The 27,644-nt window shown below is 47.0% G+C and overlaps 2 protein-coding genes across 2 annotated transcripts in view; one reads left to right on the plus strand and one right to left on the minus strand.

The window, feature by feature from the left end:
* The window catches only part of nlgn1 (neuroligin 1), a 374,131-nt gene that overhangs the window by 312,744 nt on the left and 33,743 nt on the right, over positions 1 to 27,644 (minus strand). The window lies entirely within an intron of this gene.
* Positions 20,791 to 23,586, plus strand: LOC137899095 (uncharacterized). Its single transcript, XM_068743104.1, has 2 exons — positions 20,791 to 21,831; positions 22,003 to 23,586. Exons 1-2 carry the CDS (start codon positions 20,791 to 20,793, stop codon positions 23,584 to 23,586), a joined length of 2,625 nt encoding a protein of 874 aa, XP_068599205.1.

The raw sequence follows: 27,644 nt of genomic DNA on the forward strand, positions 1-27,644 counted from the left end.
AGTTTGGGGTCCTCTTTCCTGTCAGCTTCGAAGCGGACCGTGACACAGGATCTCAGAAAAATGCTTAAAGTTGTTACCATGAAACTGACAGAAAGCATTTCAGTGTTTTCCTCAGATGCAGAAGACTTGGTTTTACTGGCACTCCTTGTCACTTCTTATTAAATCGCTGCTTATTCAGGTGGCTGAGTATCAATTAAATCAATTAATTGTTGCTTGGAAGTCATTAGTTTCACAAAAACTCTCCCAAGAAAACAATCATTGTTGGAGCTGCTTCATTAGCTGCCTAAAAGTCTGGGCTCGCTTTACGTCTATCATGTCCTGTTTAGGTAAAAACGCATCAGCCAATGACATGGCAAGCCTGTCCATAAAGCATCAGGTTGATGTGCAGGGGATCAGTCATCAGCAGCCAGATATGATGTGTGATGTTTGCTTCACTTGGGCTTCGTCAGTATCGGTGAGATGGAGTCGCAGGTCTTCTTCCTGCTTCCTCCACTTCCTCCACTTCCTCCACTCAATCATTAATCTGGGATTCTCTTGCCGCTGCTCTATTCCTGTGTTCTGCTGCGGGACTGACAGCCTTGAGTTGGAAATACGCTTCATCAGCATGTCTCTTAACAGATGGCAATTTGGGGTCCTGATACACGATAATATTTTGTTGAAGCACAGCACCGGTACGTATCACTCGTAACGCTCCGACAATCCACCAGGCGGTGTGTCTTCGTCGCTTACCAAAGTTGTACTAAAACATTTTGACCGATTTTTCAACGCCGTGTCCCACATAAAATCGGTTCGAGGTCAGTAAGCTAAACCAGGATTAATACATAAGGCGCACCGGTTATAAGGCGCCTCATGGTCCGAAAACTACGGTATGTGTGTATACATATTAGCATGGTCTCAGGACATATTAGCATGGTCTGAGGACATATTAACATAGTCTCAGGACATATTAGCATGGTCTGAGGACATATTAGCATGGTCTCAGGACATATTAGCATGGTCTGAGGACATATTAGCATGGTCTCAGGACATATTAGCATGGTCTGAGGACATATTAACATGGTCTTAGGACATATTAGCATGGTCTGAGGACATATTAACATGGTCTCAGGACATATTAGCATGGTCTGAGGCAGTGGCGTCGTTAGGCCTACTTAAGCCCCCCTAAACAATTTTGGGTTGTTTTATAAAAATATTTTCTTTTTTTTTCTTTTTTTTTTTTGTTCAGTGACCAAAAAATGGCAACATATTCTATTAAAACCGCCAGAATATATGTTTAAAAAAATGCAACCTGTCATTATTGACTTAAATCCGATCATGAATCTGTTTCCCCTCACTTCATGGCGTAAGGTAGTGAACCCGTTCCACCTGTTCCTATAGAGAATGCCCACATCACTGAAACTCCAGTCCACGTTTTCCCTGTGACCGCTAATTGTCGGTCCCTGCAGCGTGTTTGACGCACAAGGAGCATAATAGAAGAGCTTTAGGAGAAGAACGTGAACGGATGGATGAAGAATGGATATAAGAAAGTTTTTAAAGAAAGTAAGTTTATCACTGCTGGTAGTAACATTTAGTTAGTGTGTGACACACTTAAGGGAAACGCACAGATGCATTTGGAGCTGTATGAGAAAACCACAGCCTTGTGCCACGCCCACAGCCTCCCTGAATCAGGTGCAGAGACCTGCAGAACCTGGAGGAACCTGCAGGTTCACGCACTGAATAGAACAGCTCAGACAAGAGAGTTACTTTTCCCTTGCGTGGATAGGATGATAGCTTGAGTTCAGATTCTGCAGTAGATGCAGAGCTACTAAAAGGCATCCAGCATGCAGGCCTGAATGTGAGAACCTCTTGAGTGAATCACAATTAAATGAACTCTCAAAACACTCCAGCCTGAAAACAGAGGAGGTTCTGGTGACCTGAAACAGAGGCTGGATGTTCTCCCAAAGATATATTGTCTGTTCACAACCTCCTTGATTCAGACATGTTTCCCTCTCTGAAGGTTCTACCCAAGTTGCCCTAACGGTGCCCGTAAGCAGCTGCTCATGTGAAAGGTCCTTTAGTGCACTACGTTGGTTGCACTGTGTCGGTTGCACTGCGTCGGTTGCATTCCTGGCTGCGTCAAACAACGGGTCAGAAAATACCTCACAGTCTTGCAGTCATTGAAAAAGACGAGCTTCAGAATCACGGAGTGATCGACTCTTAGAAACAGACGCGTTCTTTAATGCTTCCATCCATCAAGTAACTTGTAATTGTAGCCATTTTTTTCTTGTTAATGCTGTAAACATCCTGTTACTGTCTAAAACTGTTTGTTGTTGTACTGTATTAAAAACAGACAGAAATAATAATAATGTATAATTTCTCAGTCCTTGTTAGCCGTTTGTGAGGTTTTGTGCTCGTACGCTACATTTGCTCACATCTTGTGCATCGCCTGGGGGCTAAGCCCCCCCTGTCCTTAAAACCTAGTGACGCCTCTGGTCTGAGGACATATTAACATGGTCTGAGGACATATTAGCATGGTCTCAGGACATATTAGCATGGTCTGAGGACATATTAACATGGTCTTAGGACATATTAGCATGGTCTCAGGACAAGCCTTTGCATCGCAGCTATTGTGAGGGAACCTTGATAATGGCCATTAGTTAGCGATAGCATCCTTAACATGGCAGCACACAGTGACACTCAATGTCTCCTGCTCTTCTGCCACTTCACAACATATTGAAAGGCGGGACATGTCTTTTCTACCAATGGACACACACAGAGGTGAAACTACAAGGGCAGACATTTGGACCAGGTAGATGAGATGGAATGGATATAAATTGAGCTCATGCGGCCATTTTTTATTGTCATTTTTTGCTTTGTCTTACTTCATTTATTCCTTGATCACTTGATCATCAATAACTTAATTTTGTAAATGCTTATTTTGAGTTTCTCCTCCAGTTCTCTGAGGTTTGACGCTGTGGGATTTTCTGCGCCAGTGTATGTAGAAATATTATTCATATCATGTCCACATTCTCCCTCCACCTGTCGTGACACTGCTAACCAATGTCTGCATTGCTTCCTGCTCTTCTGCCCCACGACCATCCTGGCATCAATAAGCCTGGGCTTTGGTGCAGGATGCTTGAGGTAGTTGAGATAGAGATACGTAGATAGTCAACACTCCCTGATATTTATAAATGAACATCTGATGAGGGCGGAGCTTAGAATTTCATCGATGTAGGTATCTATTTTAAAAGCCAGTCTTTTTCCACAGCCTGTTTGGATTTGGTCTGCCGCACCCTGCAGTGATGGCCAGGCAGGAACAACTCATCACAAAGGCAGCTTTGTTGAAACAGACTTCAGTTCTGCTTCCTGTCTGTGCTGCAGCCTTTGCTTATCGGCATTCGTACGTCTCTTTTTATCTTGCAAGCCATTTAGAGAACAGTTCCATTGCGACCAATCGAACAGGCGAGTGCTCTCTCCATCAGTCAAACAGGAGCGTGGCCAATTATTGTGAATTGTTTATAGAGAGCTGGTGTGTGTGTGTGTGTGGGGGGGGGGGGTAACTCTGCTCAAGACTAACAAACAAAAACACATACATGAATTAAAACAATAAATATGTGAATTGTTTGCTGAGATTTAAAATAAATAAAATACATGTTATTTTGCATTTTGTAAGGAAAAATACAACGGTTTGTAAGGTTTGTATGTAGTCTAAATTCTAAAATGAGTAGGTCAATCACATGTCATGGAGCCTGATTATGCAGGGAGAGGGGGGCCCTCCCCCCACACAATCATGGCAGGCAGGTTTTTCTAAAGACATTAGAAGACCGCAAGGGCTTTTTTGAAATGCTCCTCTTAGACAGGAAGTTGGACTGTATTTGTACTGTAGTACATTCTACTGTGCGACTGTACTTGTATCCTAACATTCTATCTAATAAATATATTCATTATCATCATCATCACAGATAGCTTGATTAGAGAAAAAAAATTAAGGTAATATCAGGGATCTACAGAAAATCAAAGAAGATCCCAAGAAAATTGATGATGATTCAACGACGGACAGGTAAAAAACAGCTCAGATAAACAGAAGGTGAGTAACAAATAAGACTCCTTTGAACTTATGTCATTCCAAACTTGAGTGATGTATATAATATGTTGTGAATGTGATGTTTGTTTGGAGTAAGTGTTGAAACTATTTTGGGAAATTGTGGAAAACCAAGGGAGGCTAATTCTAACAGTATATCAACTAGATTTACTAATGAGCAGGTTTGAGCCATGTAATCCTTTCATACCTCAGACAGGAGGGATGGAATAGTAAATAAATCAATAATTACTAAATATATAATAGAAAAAAATTGTTTGATGTGTATATGTGTACGATCTTGTAAAATCACTAGATGCTGTTACAGTAACAATAGTAATGTTTAAGGGCATTAGCCAAATGCATGACATTCCACAGATTAATTGTAGTATTAATGGTAAAGATTCTGTGAATCAGGTAATAATATAAAACACCTGCAAATCAGATGTAAGGTCAAAGTGCAGGGCTAGTGGAGAGAAGGTTAAAGTGGAAATCATCAGGAAGCAAGAGGTGGTCCAGACCGAGGAGGGGAGGACCATTCCAAGTCATGCTGATGACACCGACGGCCGCGAACGTCCAGCTATGTTCCTCCTGGATCCATCTGTCGCACTGCAGGAGGCAACGACTCGTATCAGACTGATCCAGAGACGCAGAGAGGAAGTCTGATTAGTAGGGGGGGAGTGGGGGGAAGTGAATGACTTTCACTCATCTCAAGATCAGTGAAGAAGAAAAACCCTCTCGTCAGGAAGCGTGGAGTCTGCACACAGTGCAAACACAGGACAGGAACATTTTCTAGAGACACCTGGAGGTGAAGGTACTGAATCACTCCCTAAGAAAATATCGCTGATGGACAAGGAACAACGACAACAGCCGAAGATTATGCGAAATCAGACTGATCTCACACCGAGAACAGTTTGCATATTATAAAGTGTAATCTGTTTGAATGTTCGTCTAACGATAAAGATGAGTACACGGACCTCATGGATCAGCTACAATGAGGAGCGCATTGTACCAATGCGCACCAGGGTGAGTTACGCCAACGACAAGCCCTGGTTCACGCCGAAGCTCAGCCAGATCAGACGTGAGAAAGAGGCAGAGACAGCTATAAGGGGGTGAAGTACAGGTTTAGCAGGGAGCTGAAGAACGCTAAATCAGTATATTCACGCAGACTCCAGCAGCAGTTCTCTGCTAACGACCCTGCAGCAGTTTGGAGGGGGCTGAGGGCCATTACCAACTACAAGCCCAAAGCCCCCCGAGCTCTGAACGACCTGCCACTTGCCCAGCGCTTAAATATGCACTACTGCCGCTTCGACCAACCAGCCCCCCACACCCATCCGGACCCTCCAGTCACCCCCTCCTCCACCCACAACATGGAGGGCAAACCGCCAAATGTCTCCATAGACTCTCCCCCCACCCCCACTGTCCTCTGCATCCAGGAGCAGGATGTGCACAGACAGTTCACAAAGCTGAACCCCCGTAATGCTGCGGGGCCGGACAATGTTTCCCCCTCCACCCTGAAACATTGTGCCAGTGAGCTGACTCCTGTCTTCACAGACATCTTTAACACCTCCCTGGAGTCCTGTCGTGTTCCAGCCTGCTTCAAGTCCTCCACCACTGTTCCTGTCCCCAAGAAGCCAAGGATCACAGGACTTAATGACTACAGACCGATAGCGCTGACATCTGTAGTCATGAAGTCTTTTGAGCGCCTGGTTCTCCACCACCTGAAGACCCTCACCGCCCCCCTCCTGGACCCGCTGCAGTTCGCCTACCGAGCCAACAGGTCTGTCGACAACGCAGTCAATCTGGCCCTCCACTTCATCCTGCAGCATCTGGACTCCCCAGGAACCTACGCCAGGATCCTGTTTGTGGACTTCAGCTCAGCTTTCAACACGTCCTCCCGGGACTGCTCCAGGACAAGCTGCTCCAGCTCAACGTGCCCGACTCCCTCTGCTGGTGGATCACTGACTTCCTGACGGAGCGGAGGCAGCATGAGCGGCTGGGGTCTACGGTCTCGGACACCCTGACTATCAGCACCGGATCCCCCCAGGGCTGTGTACTTTCCCCCTGGCTCTTCTCCCTGTACACCAACTGCTGCACCTCTGGCCATCAGTCCGTCAAACTGATTAAGTTTGCGGACGACACCACCCTCATCGGGCTCATCTCGGACAGTGATGAGTCTGCCTATAGAAGGGAGGTGGACCGGCTGGTGTCCTGGTGTAGCAGCAACAACCTGGAGCTGAACAGCCAGAAAACAGTGGAGATGATTGTCGACTTCAGGAAAGTCACAGCCCCACCGTCCCCCCTCGCCCTCACATACTCCCCTACCCCCATCTCCATCGTGGACTCTTTCTGCTTCCTGGGCACCACCATCACCCGGGACCTCAAGTGGGAGCCGACCATCAGCTCCCTCATCAAGAAGGCTCAGCAGAGGATGTACTTCCTGCGGCAGCTGAGGAAACTCAAGCTGCCAACCCAGATGTTGGTGCAGTTCTACACCTCCATCGTGGAGTCCGTCCTCACCTCCTCCATCACCGTGTGGTACGCTGACGCCACCACCAGGGACAGACACAGAGTGCAGCGCATTGTACGTGCTGCGGAGAAGGTGATCGGCTGCAAGCTGCCGTCCCTCCAGGACCTGTATGTCTCCAGGACTCGGAGACGTGCAGGTCGGATCACAGCCGACCCTTCCCACCCTGGACATGGACTATTTCACCCTCTCCCCTCAGGCAGGAGGCTACGGTCCATCCGGACCAGAACCTCCCGCCACAAGAACAGCTTCTTTCCCTCAGCCGTAAGACTAATGAACACTTAATAATTCTGTCCCGGACTCCTGAATACAACTTGCACTGTTCCATTTGCACTGTGTGATGACACTAGTTTTACTGCTGCTAGTACACATCTGTGTAACCACTCCGGCTGCTGCTGATGTGTCCGTACTTGTATGGTTTTTGTATTTTGTCATTAATGTTAGATGTAGCACGACTCACCGAGAAATGTTCCTAGTCTGTGAACCGTCACTGACAATGGCAATAAACCACTTCTGATTCTGATTCTGATTCTGAAGAGATGTGTGACAGAAGAACATCGTGAAGTAATCTATGCAGATTAGGGAAGTTTCATATGAATATTTGACCAATACCTGGTACCGTTATGCTACATTGATGCAACTGTCAGTAATTTGTGATTAAGGGGGGAACCGTACAATGCAATTAGAATCCTAAAATAGATCTAATGAGCAGGATGTAGATTTTAAATTCATAAAACTAAATTGTACTAAATCCATTGCTACTTATGTTGATATTCCAAAATTCATGAAATTCATAGAGCAATAGGCTAGCAATGGTACTAAAAATAGAGGTGATAAGTCTACAATAATATAAGAGTGTACAGGCATATGCCTTTTGATATTGTTAACAAAATAGAACAAGTAAAGGTAGCAAAATTGTAGTGAAAAGCTGAGGTAATAAATTTGTTGAACTATTAGTTATGTTGTCTATCCATTGCATTATTCAATTCGGAGTTAAGATATTATAGATGTGTTAAAACTTTGGAGCACTAGAGACAAGATAATAATTTCAGTGTAGGAAAGATAATGGTGGTAAAATACATTATTGCTAAGGTAATTCAAACTAGGAGAACCATCCATAATGCTCAAACTTAAGGGTTTGAGACATTTCATTATTAATGTTTGGATCATGGAGATACGTTATGCTGAAAATGTTGATTGTTTCTGTACTGATTTTTTTTTTTTTTTTCCTGTTTGTGTTTTCCTTGTGGAAGAGAGAAATGGAAGATGAATGAGATTTTGAATTTGTATTCGGATGAAACCACAAGAGTGTTTCATTCCCTGCATTCCCTGTCTTTAAAGATAACCGCAGGTGCAGCTGGGTTTGGAGAGAATTTTCCTGTTTGAAAGAAATATGATGGCATTGAAGATGTGGAAACTACATAACAGGTTTTTGGATCTCCTCCCTAATTCAGGATATGTTTGTAATAATTTGTTTGTTCTATGATTTTGTTTTCTGATAGCTTAGTGCAGGGGTGCCCACACTTTTTCAGCTACTTATAAAATGACCACTAAAATCTACCCACTAAAAAAATGCTAAACATAGAAGTATTTTCAAATATATATAGGATTCTTTATTTACAATGTATGCTGATGTACCCTGCGTAAATGCATGAGCCAGTATTGCATAACACAGCTGAATTAACTATGAACATTTTTTTGTAATTACATCAGGTTTGGAAGGACTTCTTGTTATTATTGATGACGTGACTCTCACAGAACGATGCCTCGGTGGTGGCTTTCGCTTTTGAAGTATGTTGTGTGAAAAATGACTGCTGTTCGGACAACTGTGTTTTTAATTCATTAACCTTTCTTTTTCTCAGCTCGCTTTTCGGTGGAAAGTCGGTATCGTATTGTTGTTATTGCGATTGTAGGCTGGCAGTGTAAATGCAGTGCAGCTGCTTGACGTTTATTTTGAAATGTGCGCTCTTATTTTGTAGTGCAAGGGGAAGTTGCAGCTGTACTAGAGTTAGCGTCGATGATTTATGTACAAAGGACTTTCCGGAGGAGAACAAAGCCACAAATAAAGATAATAACAACGTGGCCTGAGGACGCGCTCCCTCAGCTACAGGACTGTTTCTCCAACACTCACTGGGACATTTTCGACAGCGACAACCTGCAGGAATATACAGACACTGTACTTTCCTACATCAAGAACTGTGTGGACACTGTCACAGTCAATAAACGGATCCGGGTTTTCCCAACCAGAAACCTTGGATGACCAGTGAAGTGCAGGCACTCCTCAGACTCCGCAACATCGCCTTCAGGTCTGGCAACAAGACCCTCTACAGCGAGGCCAGAGCAGACCTGAGGAGAGGCATCAAGGAGGCCAAGGGGGCCTACAAACGGAGGATTGAGGAGCACTTCGCCGGGAACAATCCAAGGAGGATGTGGCAGGGAATTCAACACACAACCCACTACAAGAACAGCAACCAGGCGACTGTGAACGGGGACGCCTCGCTGGCAGAGGAATTAAATCATTTCTTTGCCCGATTTGAAGCCGACAGACCGGGTACGGTCACACCCCACCAGCCCCCCCCCCCCCCCCCTCCTGCAGCAGCACACTGATACTTCAGGAACAGGAAGTGAGGCGTGTGCTGAGGACTGTAAACCCCAGGAAGGCTGCAGGGCCGGACGGAGTACCTGGGAAGGTACTCAAAGCCTGTGCTGATCAGCTGACCGGGGTCTTCACCACCATCTTCAACCGCTCCCTGTCACAGTCCATCGTCCCCCCCCCCGCCTGAAATCTGCCACCGTCATCCCGGTCCCCAAGAAGTCGGCCATCGACAGTCTGAATGATTACAGGCCTGTTGCACTTACGCCTGTGATCATGAAGTGCTTCGAGAGGCTGATCGTCAACCACATCAAAGACGCACTCCCCCCCACTCTGGACCCCCACCAATTCGCCTACAGAGCAAACCGCTCTACTGATGATGTCACCTGGAACACCGGGGGAACTACGTGAGGATGCTTTTTGTGGATTACAGTTCGGCGTTCAACACAATAATACCGGACATTTTAACGGTTAAACTCTCCCACCTTGGACTCTCCACCTCCATCTGCACCTGGATTAAGGACTTCCTGTCTGACCGCACACAGAGGGTCAGACTCGGCTCCCACCTCTCCCCCACCGTCACACTCAACACCGGCTCCCCTCAAGGATGTGTACTGAGTCCGCTCCTGTACTCTCTGTACACCTACGACTGCACGCCAACCCATCCCTCCAACGCCATCATCAAGTTCGCTGATGACACCACCGTGGTCGGGCTCATCTCGGGCGGAGACGAGTCGGCGTACAGAGATGAGGTTGATAAACTGGTGGCGTGGTGTTCGATGAATAACCTTTCATTGAACGCCACGAAAACTAAGGAAGTCATCATGGACTTCCGGAAGCGCAGCCCAGACCCGGCTCCCCTGACCATCATGGGGGGCTGCGTGGAGAGGGTCCACTGACCCAGCTCCACTGACCATCATGGGGGGCTGCGTGGAGAGGGTCCACTGACCCTGGTCCACTGACCCGGCTCCGCTGACCCGGCTCCACTGACCATCATGGGGGGCTGCTTGGAAAGGGTCCACTCATTTAAATTCCTGGGCGTCCACATCACCGACGACCTGTCCTGGTCTGCTAACACCACGGCGGTGGTGAAGAAGGCCCAGCAGCGACTCCACTTCCTGAGGGTGCTCAGGAGGAACCACCTGGAGGAGAAGCTGCTGGTGACCTTCTACAGAGCCCCCTAGAGAGCATCCTGGCGTACTGCATCACAGTGTGGTACGCCGCGTGCACAGCAGTGGAGAGGAAAACCCTGCAGAGAGTGATCAACACAGCCCAGAAGTTCACCGGCTGCTCTCTGCCACCCCCCTGGACTGTATCACCGGCTGCTCTCTGCCCCCCCTGGACTGTATCACCGGCTGCTCTCTGCCCCCCCTGGACTGTATCGCCAGCTCTCGCTACCTCAGCAGGGCTACAAACATTGTCAGAGACTCCTCCCACCCTGGACACACCTTGTTCAACCTGTTGCCCTCCGGACGGCGCTACAGGTTGCACAAGAGCAGGACCAACAGACTCAGGGACAGTTTTTTCCCGAGAGCCATCAGCGCTCTGAACACCGATCAGGATTAAACACACACCTACTCACTATGTGCAATAAAAAACGTGCAATAACAAATGTATGCTATTAACATATGCTAAATATAACATTCTATCTAATAAATATATTCATCATCATCATAATCAGCGGCAGATAGGAACGCTCAGGTGCAGCGCTGCTAGTTCTTTAATTTAAATTTCATTACTCCGAGTATCTGATGAAGAGTACTGCAGGAAGAAAACTGCCTCTTGGTCGTGTTGAAGCAGAAAAAGTGTTCTACAGTGTATCAATACATAAAACATCTGTCTGGAGAGCGATCGATGGGCGGCACAGGCAGAAAGGCGTTTAAATGACATCGTGAAAAAAATGTCCGCCTCCCATTCCGTATGAAAGTGATATGTTTTTGTCTTCTTACTCGGTCCGGCAACCGATGGTAATGTTAAACCTTTCCGGTTCTGGTCTCCGAACCTTGGTTGGGAGACACCGGGGAGATCGTTGTTCTCCAAGGCCAGAGGCTGCTCGTCCTCCGGGGTTAACTTCCAGACTTCACACTGGGGAAGAAGGCTGAAGTGCAGCAACACAAGATGGACACGCCAGACGTGCTGAATCACTGAAGCAGCTTTATTACCCTCGCCGAAGGGGAGGCAAGGGTAATGCAATTGGGTCTGTTTGTCTGTCTGTTTGTTTGTTTGTCTGTCTGTTTGCGCGCATAACTCAAAAACTCGTAACCCAATCGACTTGAAATTATTACACAAGCAAGGTTCTGTCCGTGGCTCGGTCCTCCCCGAGAATGGCGTTGATCCGGATCTGGATCCAGATTCTAGAATTATTTTTACATCTGGAATTGTGCCTGTGCTGTAACATGGGAGTGTCACTTTAAGAGGGAGGGACACGAATGGCATGATGGGAAAAAGAGTCCAGAAGGAGTCTTGTAGTACGTTCCGGAGCAGCAAGCTAGAGCAGGTTTGGCCCCTCTGATCCGGAAGCCCTGTTTACTGTCTCACAAGATCCAATAGTCTATTGGAGGCGGGGTCTGCAATCTCTGATTGTCGTTTTCTAGTTTTACTCTCACAAGAGTAATAAACTTTATTTCGTTTTGAAGAAAAAAGCGAGGGCTTAAACCTGGAGATAACTCGTGACTAGCTTGCTAGTTTCGCTGCACTTGGCACCTTTTTGCGCATGGGCGGTGACCTAAAGGGCAGAAAAATTAAGTCGTCATCTGACTGGCTACCCTGCATGTCAATCAAAAATATGTCACGCGATCGACGTATTGAGCACCCCTGGCTTAGTGCAATGGAAATATACCAGGAGGGAAACGGCTCACTTCAAAGAGCCGGTTCTTTGAACCGGATCGTTCGCGACCGACACATCACTATCAGGATAGAATCTTGATCGGATTGAGCTTGATTGGGTCAGACTAATCGGTTTTGGGTGTGGACATGAAGCAGTTTTATTCCGATCAGGCTGTTAATCTGATTAAATGTGTCCATGTAAACGCACCTACTGAGTCACTGACATAGCATTCCTTTCTGCAACACCTGCTGGTGCTGACAAAGAGCTGAAGCTGTCTCGGTCCGCACATCTTCATGATGCCCCCCCCCCCCCCCCCCAGTCCAGGTGGCATTGCTGCTGGATTGCAGGCCTCGAGTGTGGAAGGAGGGGGGAAGGAGTAATTGAATCGTATCAGCATTCCTATCCTCCATAGCTGGCAGGTGATCAAAATAAAGAAACAAAAGTAAAGCAATTTGACTTCTTTTGACTGGAGGCAGCTTTAGATTGGTGCAGGGAGGAGAAAGGAGAAGGGGGAGGCTCTGCTCAGAGTAATTGCCTAAGCAGCAGATCAATATCTAAGCTAAGAAGGAAAGACCACAGCTCAGTGACAAGACCACCAGCAGGTCCCAGGAGTTCAAATGTCCCCCCCGGCTTGGGATTTGTCCTTCTCAGAGTGAATTCCAAGCAGCTGTCCACAATATATGGGTGATATTCTGGATAAATTTCTGTCGCTCTAAGAGACTGGACACCTCAGGATGGATAAAGGTGCACAAAACATTTACTTTAGTGGTGTAAATGGTTATACAAAAGGAAGGGGGGAGGGGGGCTTTGCATTACTAGTAGCTTTCTGTTGTAGATGTTCAGATAAATGCTGAAGCTGACATTTTCTTGCAGCCCTGGAAACAACACGCATTTATTCTGTTTAATTTAAGTTATATCTGTTTTTGTGGTTCGGAAATGCTGCAATGGCAACACACATCCAGTATCCAAATATTCGTCTGTGTATCGGAAAAGGAAGCCGTTGATTACAGCAGCAGGTCTTTCACGTCACACGGCAGGGAGCCCCCCCCCCCCCCCCCACGCAGGCATTTACGATGTGTTAATCGTTAGACGCTGATGTCTCTAGGCACGAGCATCTCATTAGCACACATCCCAAATGGGATCTCATTCACAGGCTCTCAAACACCACTGTTCTTGACCCCCCCTCGTAGCTGATGGAGACACAGCCGAGCTTCACTGTGTCTGAATGCTGACTAAAACAAGCACACAAACAAACAACGAAACACATTTCAGGATGAGTTGTGACTCGGAGGAATCAAGTTGTTACTGCAGCGTTTCATTTGTTCATTTCACTCGAGGACATTAAGGACACGCTGGACATGACCTGTGCCAGTAAGACCAAAGACACTAACATGTATCATGGGAGGTGAACTAGCATCTGTATATTGTTCAAAAAGCTGTTTTATCTGCTTATTCCTGAAGTGTTCATGTATAATAGGATACCTAAATAGACCTCTTAGCTCCCTGTTCATTGTGTGTGTGGCTCAAAATGCAAATGAGCTGACGCTCGCCAAGCCCGTGGGAGAGATGCAGGTCCTCTCCGGGTCAGCCTGCGTGATTTACGACCGATGCCGGTCATCAATGTTTCAATGCCTGCCTGCTTAGCAGAGGGAGATACATGATGAATGAATAATGTGTGCTGGCGTGATGATTGTTACACACACACACACACACACACACACTGAGGTTAAAGAAGAGGAGCCAAGAAAACAGCTTCTTCTAACTGGCAAAGCCGGAGCAGAAACTGTTCCAGCTGGCTAAATGAGTTCAATCCTGACCGTCCGTGAGAAACAGGCGGTGAACAGAGACCAACCCTCCAACAAATAAACCCACCTTGTCTGCAGAATCCGAGCTTTTTTTTATCCTGTTGCTCCATTCCTCTTTTGAGGAAGCCGAACAAGGGCTTTGCTGTAAAGATATTTGTGTACATTTTGGGCACATAGGAGTAAACAAATCCGGCCCCCCAGGGGGTTAGGGTTGTCATGTTACCGGTCTCAGGACAACAGGCAGCGTTCTGGGGGTTCCTCGATAGGCCGCTGATGTCCAGATAATCGTTTTCCACTCTTCTCAAGTCTATTTGTTTGCCTGAGACTGCGTCCTCGTCTTCGTTTACCTCTTCACAAAAGGTGTGCACATTTCACACCTGTCACATGTTTGTTCACTGAATAAGAGCAAAGGAAGAAAATACACGCATCCCAATTCTTTGGGGGGCTGATATCATAGAGGTGTTAAATGGAGCTGCCTGCACCAACAGGAAAAACTCTGCTACTCAACTGTGGATATGATGAACTGATTAAGGGTGGCCCTCTCAGAAGTTTGCTGGTTCCAAACCCAGCATCCGAGGGATTGTTCCTTCTCGGTTGATTGATGGATCATCCATAAAATCATTCAAGCATGAGATTTGCATTCACATCTTGTGTGAAAGCAAATGCAAAAAAACGAACAGTATGTGTTGAAATATTAAATGCCTCCTGTCACACAGTGTTTGAGCATAAATATCCCGACTGATGAGACACACAAGAGAGTTTCCAAACGTGAAGGTCTGGGATAAGAACCCGTTGGTATGTACTTTGGGTTATTCAGAGTTGTAATATATTAAGTTGCTAATCCTATTTGGTGTGACTACGATAGCATATTCCCTTATTAGTCCTGCAAGGGGAGATTCTGAATGTGGCCGGATGAGACAGAGTCCACCAATGAAGTTCCAGCAGACCTCAGATCTGATTCCAAGTCATGCAGACACTAAACGATGGGATCAATCTGCTGCAATGTCTGATGATGAAACGAACAAGGTGCATCGTTCATTTCTGCTTCTCTCTGCTGACAATTATCCCATTCAGCCTGTCCTTCTGCAAAATCACGTTTGCATTTGAAACTCTCGTACAGATTTCCAGTTTGTAAACAGCAGGTTGGATCAAATGGCATCCAAACACGAAAGAAAGGAGGTCTTTGTTAAGCCAACTGGCTTTTACTCCTGCTGTGGGAGAACAGAGGAGGAGGTGGGGAGCATCTCCGTTGGTATTTGGATGGCTATGACTGGATTCTGGCTGCAGTGGGTTGGGGGGGGTTTGCAGACTAATTGCTCAGAGCTCTGCGGGGTGATAAAGCTACGGGCAGAGCAGAGTGACGGCCATGGTTGTGAAAGGACCCTGCTCGTAGCGGCACCATAAAAGCTAATTACCACCACACAAAGTGCTGCCCCTCCCATTATGGCATGTGGTAAAGAGCAGAGGGGAAAACCAGTGAGTGAGAGCGGGAGGGAAAGAGATGAACAAGTGAAAGACCCCGCAGCAATAAAGACTTAAGCAGCAACAATTAGTCTGCAGTGGTGCTAATGAAGAGTGTTGAGGAGGGCGACAGTTAACGTACGGGGCCCAATAGCTCTACCCCAGGGCGCTGTGCCGCTGCCTAGCCAGTCAGTCCTCCATGACAAAGTAAGAGTGTGAGGCAGCACAGATTCCTTCTTTAGTCTTTAGCTTCTTGCTGCAGGGTGGAAGGACGAGTGCAAATGTCTAGGGGAGATATTACATGTATACCCGTAATGCATCTAACATTACAATGAGGTCTCACGGGGGAAATCACATGCACAAACATATAAGGAGTTAACCAAAAGGCTGCTCGGTATGCATGAGGTAGGACAGTTGTTCTTAACCACATCTATGGGATTCCCACTTGACTGATGCTTATTATTCAGGGCTGAGTTAGCTTCTAGCAAGCAGCAGATCCTGTCCTGCTGGCTGCCGGTAGACAAAGGCCCCTTTTCATCAGGGCAGTGTAGGAATAAAACGAAAACAAGATGCTCCGCCGTTGTTACATCAACAGCAAGCCAACCGCAAGGCAAAAGTCAAATAAAGGTAAAGCCAATTCAATAAAGTATTATGTGGTGGCAAAAATCAAAGAAGAACACCTGGAGGAAACCAGATGTTCATACGTCTTAGCCAGCTAGCTTCGACCAGACCTGCAGGGAGCTGGTGAAGAGCTTATGTTCTACTCATAGTCAGGTTTCCTGGATCATCAGGGTCAGTACGCCATAGCCAAGGCGCTCGTCTGCACCTCGAACCCTAACCTCGTTCTCAATGTGTCATCCTGCCAAACCACAGTTATCACATTCCTGAAACTCAGTGTCTGCTGATGAAAACCAAACATAAAACCCGGGATGATTGAATACGGTTTAGATGTTTCAACCAAAAAGGTCCTTTTCCTTTTCCTTGTGGTGAATCACACGATTCTGCTCAGTGGCCTTGGGCTGGGTCAGAGGTCATGGAGGAATGTTAGAAATGCACCAAGGCTCTTCTAGGTTGTTACTCGCTAAAATAATAATTAGCAGAATTGGCAAATAAATAAATCATCACCCTTTGGTGCAGAACCAAGATTTAGCTGTTTATTTAACATTGATCAAATTGGCATTTTTGACTACATGAAAAATACTGAATTGATTTCCACTAAACTCTGTGGAGGAGCCGAACAGAAAAGAATTGTTCAACCTAAGGTTCTACCGTTACCTTTGAATGGCTTTAGTTACTATAGAAACGGTGGAATGAAGACCAGAAAACAACAACAGCAAATAGATTGTGTTTAAGCAGAACACAAGACTTTCATTTTTGGGTTTCGTTTGCTGCTGAATTCTCATTTCAGCAGCAAACGGTGGCGCAGTGGGTCGTCCTATGATCAAGAGGTTGGCGGTTCGATTCCCGGCTCTGGCACATGTGGGCACTGTCGTTGTGTCCTTGGGCAAAGCACTTCTCCCACATTGTCTGTGTGAATGTTGTGAGCGAATGACTGTTGGCGGTGGTCAGGAGGGCCGATGGCGAATTGGCAGCCTCGCTCCTGTTGGTCTGCCCCAGGGTGGCTGTATCTGCCCCAGGGCAGCTGTGGCTACAGTAGTAGCTTCACCACCACCAAGTATGGAGTGAATGAATAATGAACAATGTGAAGCGTCTTCGGGTGCCCAGAAAAGCGCTGTATAAAATCAAGCATTATTATTATTATTATTATTATTTCTAATGTGCTATCCTTGAGGAACAGGTTAAAGAACGTCTACTTCCAAAACATCAAAGCAAGTGCAAATATTTCTGGTTTGCGGAGAACTAACCAAAAGGATGCGCTGAAACAGACGAACTTCAAACGACAAAGACGTTTGCAACATACAGACACAGACAGCTTTACACACACACACACACACAGACGTCGGAGTGTCCCTTACACCAGCGGTCCCCAACCTTTTTCCTGCCACGGACCGGTTTCATGCCGGGCAATTTTTTCGCGGACCGGGGGGTAATAAAAATAAATAAAATATATATATAATCTTACCGATAAACTTTATATTATGCACTTGCAATAACTATTAAACAAGTATTACACCAATATCTACTCACCATAAGTTGTGGTCTCAATAATTAGTTGTCCTCCATGGTCACGTTTTGTGTTTCATAAATTCCACATTCTTGTCTTTTATTCCAGGTTCTTGTTTTTTAATCCGGGTTCTTGGTCTCAATGTGCCGAAGCAGTTTTGAACCCTTCATTGCTCGTTAAGCTAATCAGCTGTTGTAGATAAACCGTGTTTTAAGTCTGACTCCTGGTTTGTGTGTTAAAAGAAGTTTTCTTTTCTTCCTCCTCTTCTTCCTCCTCAGTTGGACTTTTCCCTTTAGCAAAGAAGCTCTCCAAAGACGTTTCTTTGTTTGTTTGTTTAATGAATTTTCACTCGTTTACGGCTTTAAGTACGTTACGTATCACGTGACCAAGGAAATTCACAGGCGAATGTTACGTTGGAGAAAATCCGGTCGTTTTTCAAAATAAAACACCTTTTAGACGCTAATAATCAATACAACGGAAATAGTATAAATGAGCTATTCTTTCTGCGCGGCCCGGTAACAAATGCCTCACGGCCCGGTGGTTGGGGACCGCTGCCTTACACGTCTGCCTGTGTCCAACAGCAAGCGAGCGAGCTCATTGGTGGTAGCATCCTGGAGAGAAGGAAAGAAACGGCCATCCCAGCAGGCCTCATCTTACAGGTCTTACCTTCCTGATGTGAGCAAGTCGGATTACTCTGTGGTTAAGAAGAGAGCAGGAGCAGCGTTTGGGCAGAGACAGTTACTGGACTGCTTCAGAGCCAGCCTGTCGGCACGTGCGCATGCGTCTGGTGAGAGCCTGGAAGTGTACGCTGCTGATGTGAGCGGGATGAGATGTCCGGCGCTTTTCTGGCTGGTCTTGACCCGGCGTTGAAGTGCCTGAAGCAGGGCGCCACGGACTGGAGGAGGCTTTACAAGTGGCAGAGCGATGTGAGAACGCCAGAGGGACTACGTGGCCACGTGGTCTCCAGGGGGGGTCTCCAGCCAGACCCACGGAACACTGAGGCCCAGCCCACACTCCTGGTGAGGTCAGCGCCTTTGTGGGTATGTGCTCCTATTACAGGAGGTTTGTGCGTGACTTATCTCAACAAACAGGGGCCGCTGAACCGGCTGGCAGGGAACAACGTGCCTTTTGAGTGGTCAACTGAGTGTGAGGCGGCGTCCACCAACCTCTCCAGGGGTTACGCTACGCAACGTTACACCTTTCAAGGTGTACACCGACGCCTCTAAAGACTCTGTTAGTGCAGCATAATGAAGGTGGTGAGGTGATAGCCTACGCCAGGCCCTCACACACACACACACACACACAGAAGAGATGTCCACCTTCGACAGGAAGCTACAGGCCGTGGTGTGGGCAGTGCGAGTTCAAACACTATGTGGGTTCGAACCCCCCCCCTCCACCACGAGCAGCCCCGTCCCATCCTGCAACCACCACACACCTGCAAGCCTGACTCAAACAGGAAACCGCCAAGCCGGTAAGTTTTCTGCAGAGCAGTTGGAAACGTTTGAAAGATTTCTGGTTCAAAGACTTGAAGAGTTGGAAAGAGAGAATAATGAGGTGGACAAGGAGACCTTTGAGCGGAGGAGAAAAAATGAATCGCTTGAAAGTGAAAAATCACATTTCAAACTAAATGTCATCATTGAATGTGAAACAGTAAATTTGTTGTGACTGTTTTTTTATTTTCTATTTAATGAGAAAAACAAAGAAGTATTTATCGGGGTTTTCCCTTTTTATTGTGTTTTTGATTTATAATCCATGCAAATTATTCTTGTTAATAATTTGCTTTTGTGTAGCTGTTGTTTCTCCAGGTAGTATTAATTAAAAGCAATTGTTGAGACCCCAACTTCAACAAAGGTGCGTGTCATAGTGAGTCGCTATTGGTGTAATAATTGTTTAATAGTTATTACAAGTGCGTAATATAAGGTTTAGCTGTTACATTTACTGAATTCATTCAGTAAATTGTTACTGTGCAGCACGTTTTACGACCTCTTTAAAGGGAATGGGATGAGCGTGCATCAGAGCAGCTGACAGCGGTTAGCTTTTATTGACTGGATGATGATGAATGAATTCAACAGGACGAGCGGTTATTGGGTTCTGAAAACATTTCTCGAGCAGCTCTCTGCTCTGGGTTTCTGACAGGCCCTGAGCTAATTCATACTTGTCAAGCACCTCGATGTGGAACCTACCGTTTCTCATTACACAAACACGTTAATAAATGTTTCCTCGTACCACAGGACCGACGGCGCCGCTTCCACACATCCACCGGGCTAATTGACTCTTGGCAGAGATCACAGAGTGAGATCTTTCTAATTATCAGCATCTGCAGTCATATTAATGAAAATGCGTGCGCACACACACACACACACACACGTGTGGGTTCCACTGATATTTGTATTCTGAGTCACCAAACAGAAAGGTTGGGCGTTTGCCAACAGGGGGCGCTGTTTGCTGATCATCGGTCTAGTTTGGCTAGCAGACAGAGCGACAGACGCAGCATGGTGTCAACTGGTTCTGACCCAACCGAATGCTGGGTCCCAAATGCTGCTTCACACCAAGTGTGTGTGGATTCATTGGGCTGCGTCTGCAGATGGACAGACAGATATCCAGCAGAGAAAATAACATATAGTGTAGGGTGCATCCACCGGGAAACACTGCTCTGTGTGTGTGTGTGGGTGTTCTCCATGATCGCCACCTTGTCGTGGTGGAGAACCTTGCATGTTCCAATGAACCTAAGAGCGATGCCGTCGGGAGCTTTAGCTCCTGGTAGGGTCACCCAAGGCGGTAAGGTCGAGGGGGAGGTTCCAGACAAAGCGCGATCCAAAGACCTCAACGGCGGAAGTGGCGGAGGATGATACTGTGAATCACAACGGCACCGAAGGCGGATGAAGGCTGCAACAGAGGGTGGTCTCCGGTCGTCATGGTTTCCATGCCATTGGATCTAGACCACTTTCTGCCAAGGACCGTGTGGTGGCTGCAGGCGCATCAGTCTCCCCACGCTAAAAGACGTCACGCGCAGGCATCCTCCCAAAGGGAACCCATCCATTTGACATCCTGGACAAAACAAAGTCCTGTGGCGATCAGGAAGTGGTAACGGGGACAGGACAGTGAAGTCTGGGAGTTCCTAGTCACAACCTGGCACACAGGCGGTGGGTGTTAGATTCAGTCGCTAAGTTCTTGGACTGAGGCAGAAAGAGCTTCTCGGCAGCTGCACCCATGACTGAGAAGCCCTAATCAGGATCCACTCTGCTCACCCCAGTAGGGGAGGGGGTTAGAAAAGGTACCCCAAACATAGCCTGCCTCACGAAGTCCTGTCTGGAATACCGCATCCAGAGGGATCACCACGCGGTCGAAAACAAGAAAAGAAATTACATATTGGAACCTGGAATGTTCGGACCCTCATGGACAACCAAGCCAGTCATCGACCTGAAAGGCGAACTGCCATCATCTCCAGAGAGCTAAGGAAGTTCCAGATCGACATCGCAGCACTCTCCGAGACCCGACTGGCTGATGAAGGGCAGCTGAAGGAGGAGAAAGGCGGATATACTTTCTTTTGGAAAGGAAAGCCTGCTAATGAGCCACGGATCCATGGTGTGGGTTTCGCTATCAAGAACTGCCTCATCAACCACCTCCATGAACTTCCTGTGGGCGTCAGCGAGCGCCTGATGACCGTACGTCTGACCACTGTTATTAGTGCCGACGCCCCAACGCTTGATGCACAGGACGAAGTAAAGGAGGCCTTCTCCTCTGACCTGGACAAAATCCTATCAGAAGTGCCCAAGGAGGACAAGTTAATCCTGCTTGGAGATTTTAACGCCAGAGTGGGTCGAAACCACCATCTCTGGAGGGGTACGCTGGGGAGAGGAGGGGTTGGAAACACCAACTCCAACGGCTTACTACTGCTAACCAAGTGCTCAGAGCACAACCTGGCCATCACCAACACACTTTTCCGTCAGAGAACAAAGTTCAAAACATCATGGATGCATCCTCGCTCCAAACTGTGGCATCTGATCGACTATATCATTGTCCACTCCAAAGACCGCCGTGATGTCATCAACACCAGAGCAATGACCGGAGCAGACAACTGCTGGACTGACCACCGCCTTATTCGCTCCGTCATGTCTATCCGCTTAATGCGGAAAAGGAGGGTGCAGAAAAGGCAGAGCCGGCCGAAGCTTAACCTCGAGCGGCTGGATGACACCGCCTACCGACAACGGCTGCAGGACGCTCTCGGCGCTGCCTTGCCCAAACAGTATCCAGAGGATACTGAGACACACTGGCGCACGCTTTCCAGTGCCATCATGGACTCCTGTAAAAACATCCTCGGTCACAAAAAGCGGAGACATCAAGACTGGTATGATGAGAACGACACACAAATTCAACAGCTCATTGACATCAAGCGGCAAACGTTCATAACCTGGCAGAATAACATCCACTGCAAGGTTAGAAGAGCAGCCCATGCTAAAGCCAACACCTCCTCATCCTTCACTATCGCCAAATGTAATAGTTTCCTATCTTTTTTCCAGTCCAAAATCGACAATATTTACAGTTCCCTTAATCTCCCCCCAACTCACCTAGCTCCCCCTGATTCACCGTTCTCTAGTTCCACTCAGCAACTATTTCACTTCACCGCCATCTCATCTGTACAGCTCACTCAGTTTCTAACAGGCATTAAAACTCCAACCTGCTCCCTAGATCCTATTCCCTCTCCACTCATTAAAACTTGTCTCCCCATAATCTCGCCGCTGATCACTAGAATCATAAACTCCTCAATCACTTCTGGTTCTGTTCCACAGTCTCTCAAGTTGGCAGCTATTACCCCAATACTTAAAAAACCTGGTCTTGACCCTGAAAATCTATCAAATTTCCGGCCCATATCCAACCTCCCCTTCCTGTCTAAAATTCTAGAGCGTGTCATTGCTGCACAACTTCAGACTCACCTCAACTCCAACAGTCTGTTTGAACCATTCCAGTCCGGTTTCCGTCCAAACCACAGCACTGAAACAGCATTAATCAAAGTCACCAATGATCTCCTCCTCTCCTCCGACTCCGGCCATCTAAGCATCCTCATCCTTCTGGACCTCACCGCAGCATTTGACACCATCAGCCATTCCATCCTCCTATCCCGCCTCAAGACTACCCTCAACATCACCGGCTCCGCTCTGTCCTGGCTTCAGTCCTACCTCACAAACCGACAACAGTTCATTCACATCAACCACTGCTCCTCCTCTACAGCCCCGCTATTACAAGGTGTCCCCCAAGGTTCAGTGCTTGGTCCTCTCCTCTTCATCCTCTACATCCTCCCACTTGGCGACATCATCCGTCGTCATTCTCTCCATTTTCACTGTTATGCTGACGACATACAACTATACATTACCACTAACTCCATAGACTCCAAGGTCCATTCCACAGTCACCAACTGTTTGAATGACATCAAAAGTTGGATGAAATACAATTTTCTTAAAGTAAACAGTGACAAAACAGACATTATCCTCATTGGTTCAAAAAATATCACAAAATCCACCCAACAGTTTGGGCTCGATTTCGACAATACCACCCTGACTCCCTCCCCACTTATCCGCAACCTTGGCGTCATCCTCGATTCTACACTGTCATTTCATCATCATGTAAGACAAATAACCCGGACTGCATTCTTTCACCTCAAGAACATAGCTCGCCTCCGTCCATCACTCACCTTCTCTGCTGCCGAAACCCTGATCCATGCCTTCGTCACTTCCAGAATCGACTACTGCAATAGCATTCTCTATGGACTACCATCAACAACCCTACATAAACTGCAATACATTCAAAACTCTGCTGCTCGCCTCCTTACCCACACCCGCTCCCGTGAACACATCACCCCGGTCCTTAAAAACCTTCATTGGCTCCCGGTCCCCCAACGCATACAGTTCAAAGTCCTCCTCATCACTTTCAAAGCTCTCCATAATCTGCCCCCCCCCTACCTCACAGATCTGCTCCACCATCACACCCCATCTTGTTCCCTCCGCTCCGCAGACGCCAACCTCCTCTCCCTCCCCTGTAGGACCAAGCTCCGAACCTGGGGTGATAGAGCTTTTTCCATTGCTGCACCCACACTTTGGAACACACTCCCACAACTGCTACGAGCAAACCCGGATCTAAATTCATTTAAAAAAGATCTTAAAACGTATCTGTTTAACATTGCTTTTACTTTATAATTGCACTGTTGAAATTTTATTGACTGCTTAAACCGTGTTCACTTTTAATGTATTATTTTTCTGTTTGAATTTTATTGATTCTATATCCGTGTTCACATTTTTATTGTTTGTATTTTTTGTTTCATTTTATTGTTTTTACTATGTACACTGTAAAGCGTCTTTGAGTCCTAAGAAAAGCGCTATACAAATAAAATGTATTATTATTATTATTAAAGCGAAGGCATCTGCCCAAAAGCTAGTCAGGAAACTGAAGAACCAGTGGTGGACAACGAAGGCTCTGGAGATTCAGCAACTTGCTGACTCTGGAGATACGAGAGGTTTCTTCGATGCCACGCGAGCGGTATATGGCCCCAGCTACCGCTGCCTGACCCCCCTTTTCTCCAAAGATGGGCTTATGCTGCTGAAGGACAAGGAGGCAATTTCTAAAAGGTGGAAAGAGCATTATGAGGGTCTCTTAAACAGGGACATGATTCCTGAGAGGCCCTTAACAAACTCCCTCACCAGCCCATAGTTGAAAGCATGGGAGAACCACCTAGCCTGGATGAGGTGCAGGATGCTATTAGGAAGATGAGGAACAACAAGGCTGCTGGGCCAGACGGCATCCCAGAAGAAGTCCTGAAGAAAGGCGGGCCCTATCTTCTTAAAAACGTCCATGCCCTGCTTCTCAACATATGGCAAGAAGAGAAAATCCCTGTCCAGCTTAGGGATGCCTTAATTGTCTCCATATTCAAGAAGGGAGACAAGGCAGACTGCGGGAATTACCGTGGCATTTCTCTCCTGTCCACCATAGGGAAAGCCCTTGCTCGGGTCTTGGCTGACCGACTCACCCCCCCTGTCAGAAAGCATCCTTCCTGAGTCTCAGAGTGGATTTCGCCCAAGCAGAGGAACCACAGACATGATTTTCATCGCTCGACAACTGCAAGAAAAATGCCGGGAACAAAATCAACCACTATACATGGCCTTCATAGACCTCACCAAAGCCTTTGACTCGGTAAACCGTCAGGCCCTTTGGCTGGTTCTGGCAAAGATTGGCTGCCCTGACAAATACATCTGGGTACTGAGACTGCTGCATGACAATATGTCAGCCACGGTACTCAGTGGCGGTGGAGACGAATCGGAACCCTTCCGGGTTGACACTGGAGTCAAACAGGGCTGTGTCATCGCTCCATCATTATTCTCCATCTTTGTTGCTGCTATACTCCATCTCCTAAGCAAGCATCTGCCACGGGGAGTCGAAATTATGTATAGAACCGACGGTCAACTCCTCAACATCAACCGATTCAGGGCTAAAGGTCGAACCACCACCACGTTCATCATGGAGCTGCAGTATGCGGACGACAACGCCCTCGTAGCCCTCTCAGAAGAGGACCTACAGTGCATGCTATCTGCCTTTGCGAAGGCATACAAACAGCTTGGTCTAGCCATCAACATAAAAAAGACACAAATTCTCCACCAACCACAACCAGACAGCAGTATGCCTGTCCTACCCCCAAGCATCTCCATTGACAACATCAGACTGGAGCATGTGGACCACTTCCCATACCTTGGCAGCCTTTTATCTTCAAAGGCTGTCATTGATGACGAGGTACACCATCGCCTCGGTTGTGCCAGTGGAGCTTTCTCAAAGCTAAGAAAGAGAGTCTTTGAGAACCGCGACCTCCAAGCAAAGACCAAAATCTTGGTCTATAAAGCCGTGGTACTTCCCACCCTCCTGTATGGATCAGAAGCCTGGACTACATACAGCAGGCACTTAAAGGCACTTGAGACGTACCATCAGAGATGCCTCCGAAAAATCCTCAGGCTTAGCTGGGAGGATCGGCGCACCAACACCAGCGTCCTGGAGGAGGCTGATATTCCCACCATCACTGCCATCGTTGCCCAACACCAGCTCAGATGGACTGGCCATGTTATCCGCATGCCTGACTCTCGCCTCCTAAAACAAGTCCTCTATTCCCAGCTCGTTGAAGGGAAACGGGCCCCGGGAGGCCAAAAGAAGAGGTTTAAGGATAACATCAAGACAAACATGAAGAAGTGCCACATCGACCCTAAATCCTGGGAAGACACGGCAACAGTCAGGGCGACCTGGAGAGACCTTGTTCGTGAGGGGGCGGGACAGGACAACGATGACCTCCGCCATGCTGCACAAGAGAAGCGCAGACTCAGAAAGGAGAGAGCAATCACCAAACAGGCCCAACCCAAACCCACCACCACTACGTTCCCCTGTCCACACTGCACCAGAATAACTGGGTCCAGGATAGGCCTATAGCCCACCTGAAGACCCACAAGGACCAAGAAGGAGGACAGTCATGCTCGACTACGAGAGACCGCCGATGATGATGGTGTGTGTGTGTGTGTGTGTGTGTGTGATTAATATCACAAGATAAAAAATATTTCCTCACAGTGGCCAGAAAATAAAAGGAGAGCCAACTGATTTTAAATTGTCATGTCACTGGAGGTTATTTATTTATCTGTTTGTTTTTCTTGTGGCAACAGCTAAGAAGCTATTTATATTTATCACAGCGGCTCACGCTGATAACCCCCCCCCCCCACACACACACAAACACACACACAGTCCCTTCTGCAGAATCAATTATACGTCTTTCATCAGGCAGTTAGTGTGTAAACCCACAGCTCAATGGCAGCAGGCGCTGCACCCCCCCCCCCCCCCCACACACACACACACACTTATAAGTAAAGGAAATTAAACGTTTGCTTGTGTCTCATTTTCCACGGTTCTGACTTTTACTTTTGACATAATAACAACCAATTGAGTTCATTCCGGGAGAACATCTTGTGAGCAAACACCAGCTCGTCCAATCGATTTGTTTCACACAAAACAAAGTGTAAAGTTAACTTTGCAATATCAATGTAATTGCATGCTGCCCAAAAGAACATTGAGAAGTAGCACAAAATTAAATAAGGGATAAAAGAGAGCAACGTGTTACTTCACATGCACGTGTGCACGTGTACACTTACAGGCAGGAAATATGTTTTCACGTTATTTCAACCTTCTTCTCAACACAATGGTTGTGCAGAATGACCTTGTCGTACGAGTTTAATTTGTTCCTGGGCCGAGCTCAAATGTCAAAGCAAAACATTGCTGGTGTCTCTGAACGCTCGCATGTCGAGGTTTTACTGTCCTTCACGTTGTTACGTGATACCGGGGTAAAAGCGAAGCACCGAGCCCCCGGGCTGGGCTGCTGCACTGGGAGGCCTGAAGGAAAAGGATTCAGGTCGGAAACAGAAAGTGTAAAGAGTGTAAAATCAAACTGTGCCAACCTTCTCCATAACAAGGCGGTACCAAGTCGGACGATCAATCAGTCGGACGATCAATCAGGCTTCTACTCCGGGAAATGAGTGCGACGGTAAACATTGAAAAGCCACTCGACAGAATGAGCGGTGTGTTAGCGTCCGACTCCCAAACGCTCCTCTCCCCTGGCAGAACGTCCTTCCCAAGGTCTGCCTCATCGTTCATCATCATCATCATCATCATCACACACACACACTCCCAGCACCAAGGCCTGAGGGTAAATCTTCAAAGCTGTCTGATTGTCTCTCAAGCATCAAAAGACCTGCCATCAACAATGACCATTGATAAAGGGACGCTGGACGCGCGGCTTTAACTCCCTCTTTAATCGCATCCAAACAAGAACAGCAGCTTTCTCCCGTTGAGAGCAGCACCCAATGAGAAAGCTGAACGCTCCATTTCGGGTTCTGTTGCAGCTGCTCTCCTCCTGACGTGGCTTCTTGCAGGCTCTCGCATCCTGGTCAGCAGCAACACATTTACTTCATAACACCAAATCCAAATCCCTTAACATGATTTGTGAAACGTGAGACGACAGGTTTTGTTTTTAACTTATTGGTATTTTTAAACGTCTGCATCTTGCTAAGAAAATAAAAACCCTATTAACCGTAAAACATTGTTAATTAATCATTAAGTGCATTACACATTTTAGATGTGGTATAAGGAACTAAAATATGATTCACCTTGAACTGCTGAGGGTTCATTTCTACCCCAAAAGTAAGAAACTCGGTCTGCAAAACAGTGGTTGCTTAGC

The sequence above is a fragment of the Brachionichthys hirsutus genome, chromosome 9, assembly GCF_040956055.1.
Source record: "Brachionichthys hirsutus isolate HB-005 chromosome 9, CSIRO-AGI_Bhir_v1, whole genome shotgun sequence".
Classification (NCBI taxonomy): domain Eukaryota; kingdom Metazoa; phylum Chordata; class Actinopteri; order Lophiiformes; family Brachionichthyidae; genus Brachionichthys; species Brachionichthys hirsutus.

Bases quoted from the DNA above. Each gene is read 5' to 3' on its own strand.
- LOC137899095 (XM_068743104.1), top strand. From the start codon at position 20,791: ATGGACAACCAAGCCAGTCATCGACCTGAAAGGCGAACTGCCATCATC. The intron at 21,832-22,002 runs GTTAGAAGAGCA...AGTTCCACTCAG, and splicing joins AGAATAACATCCACTGCAAG to CAACTATTTCACTTCACCGC.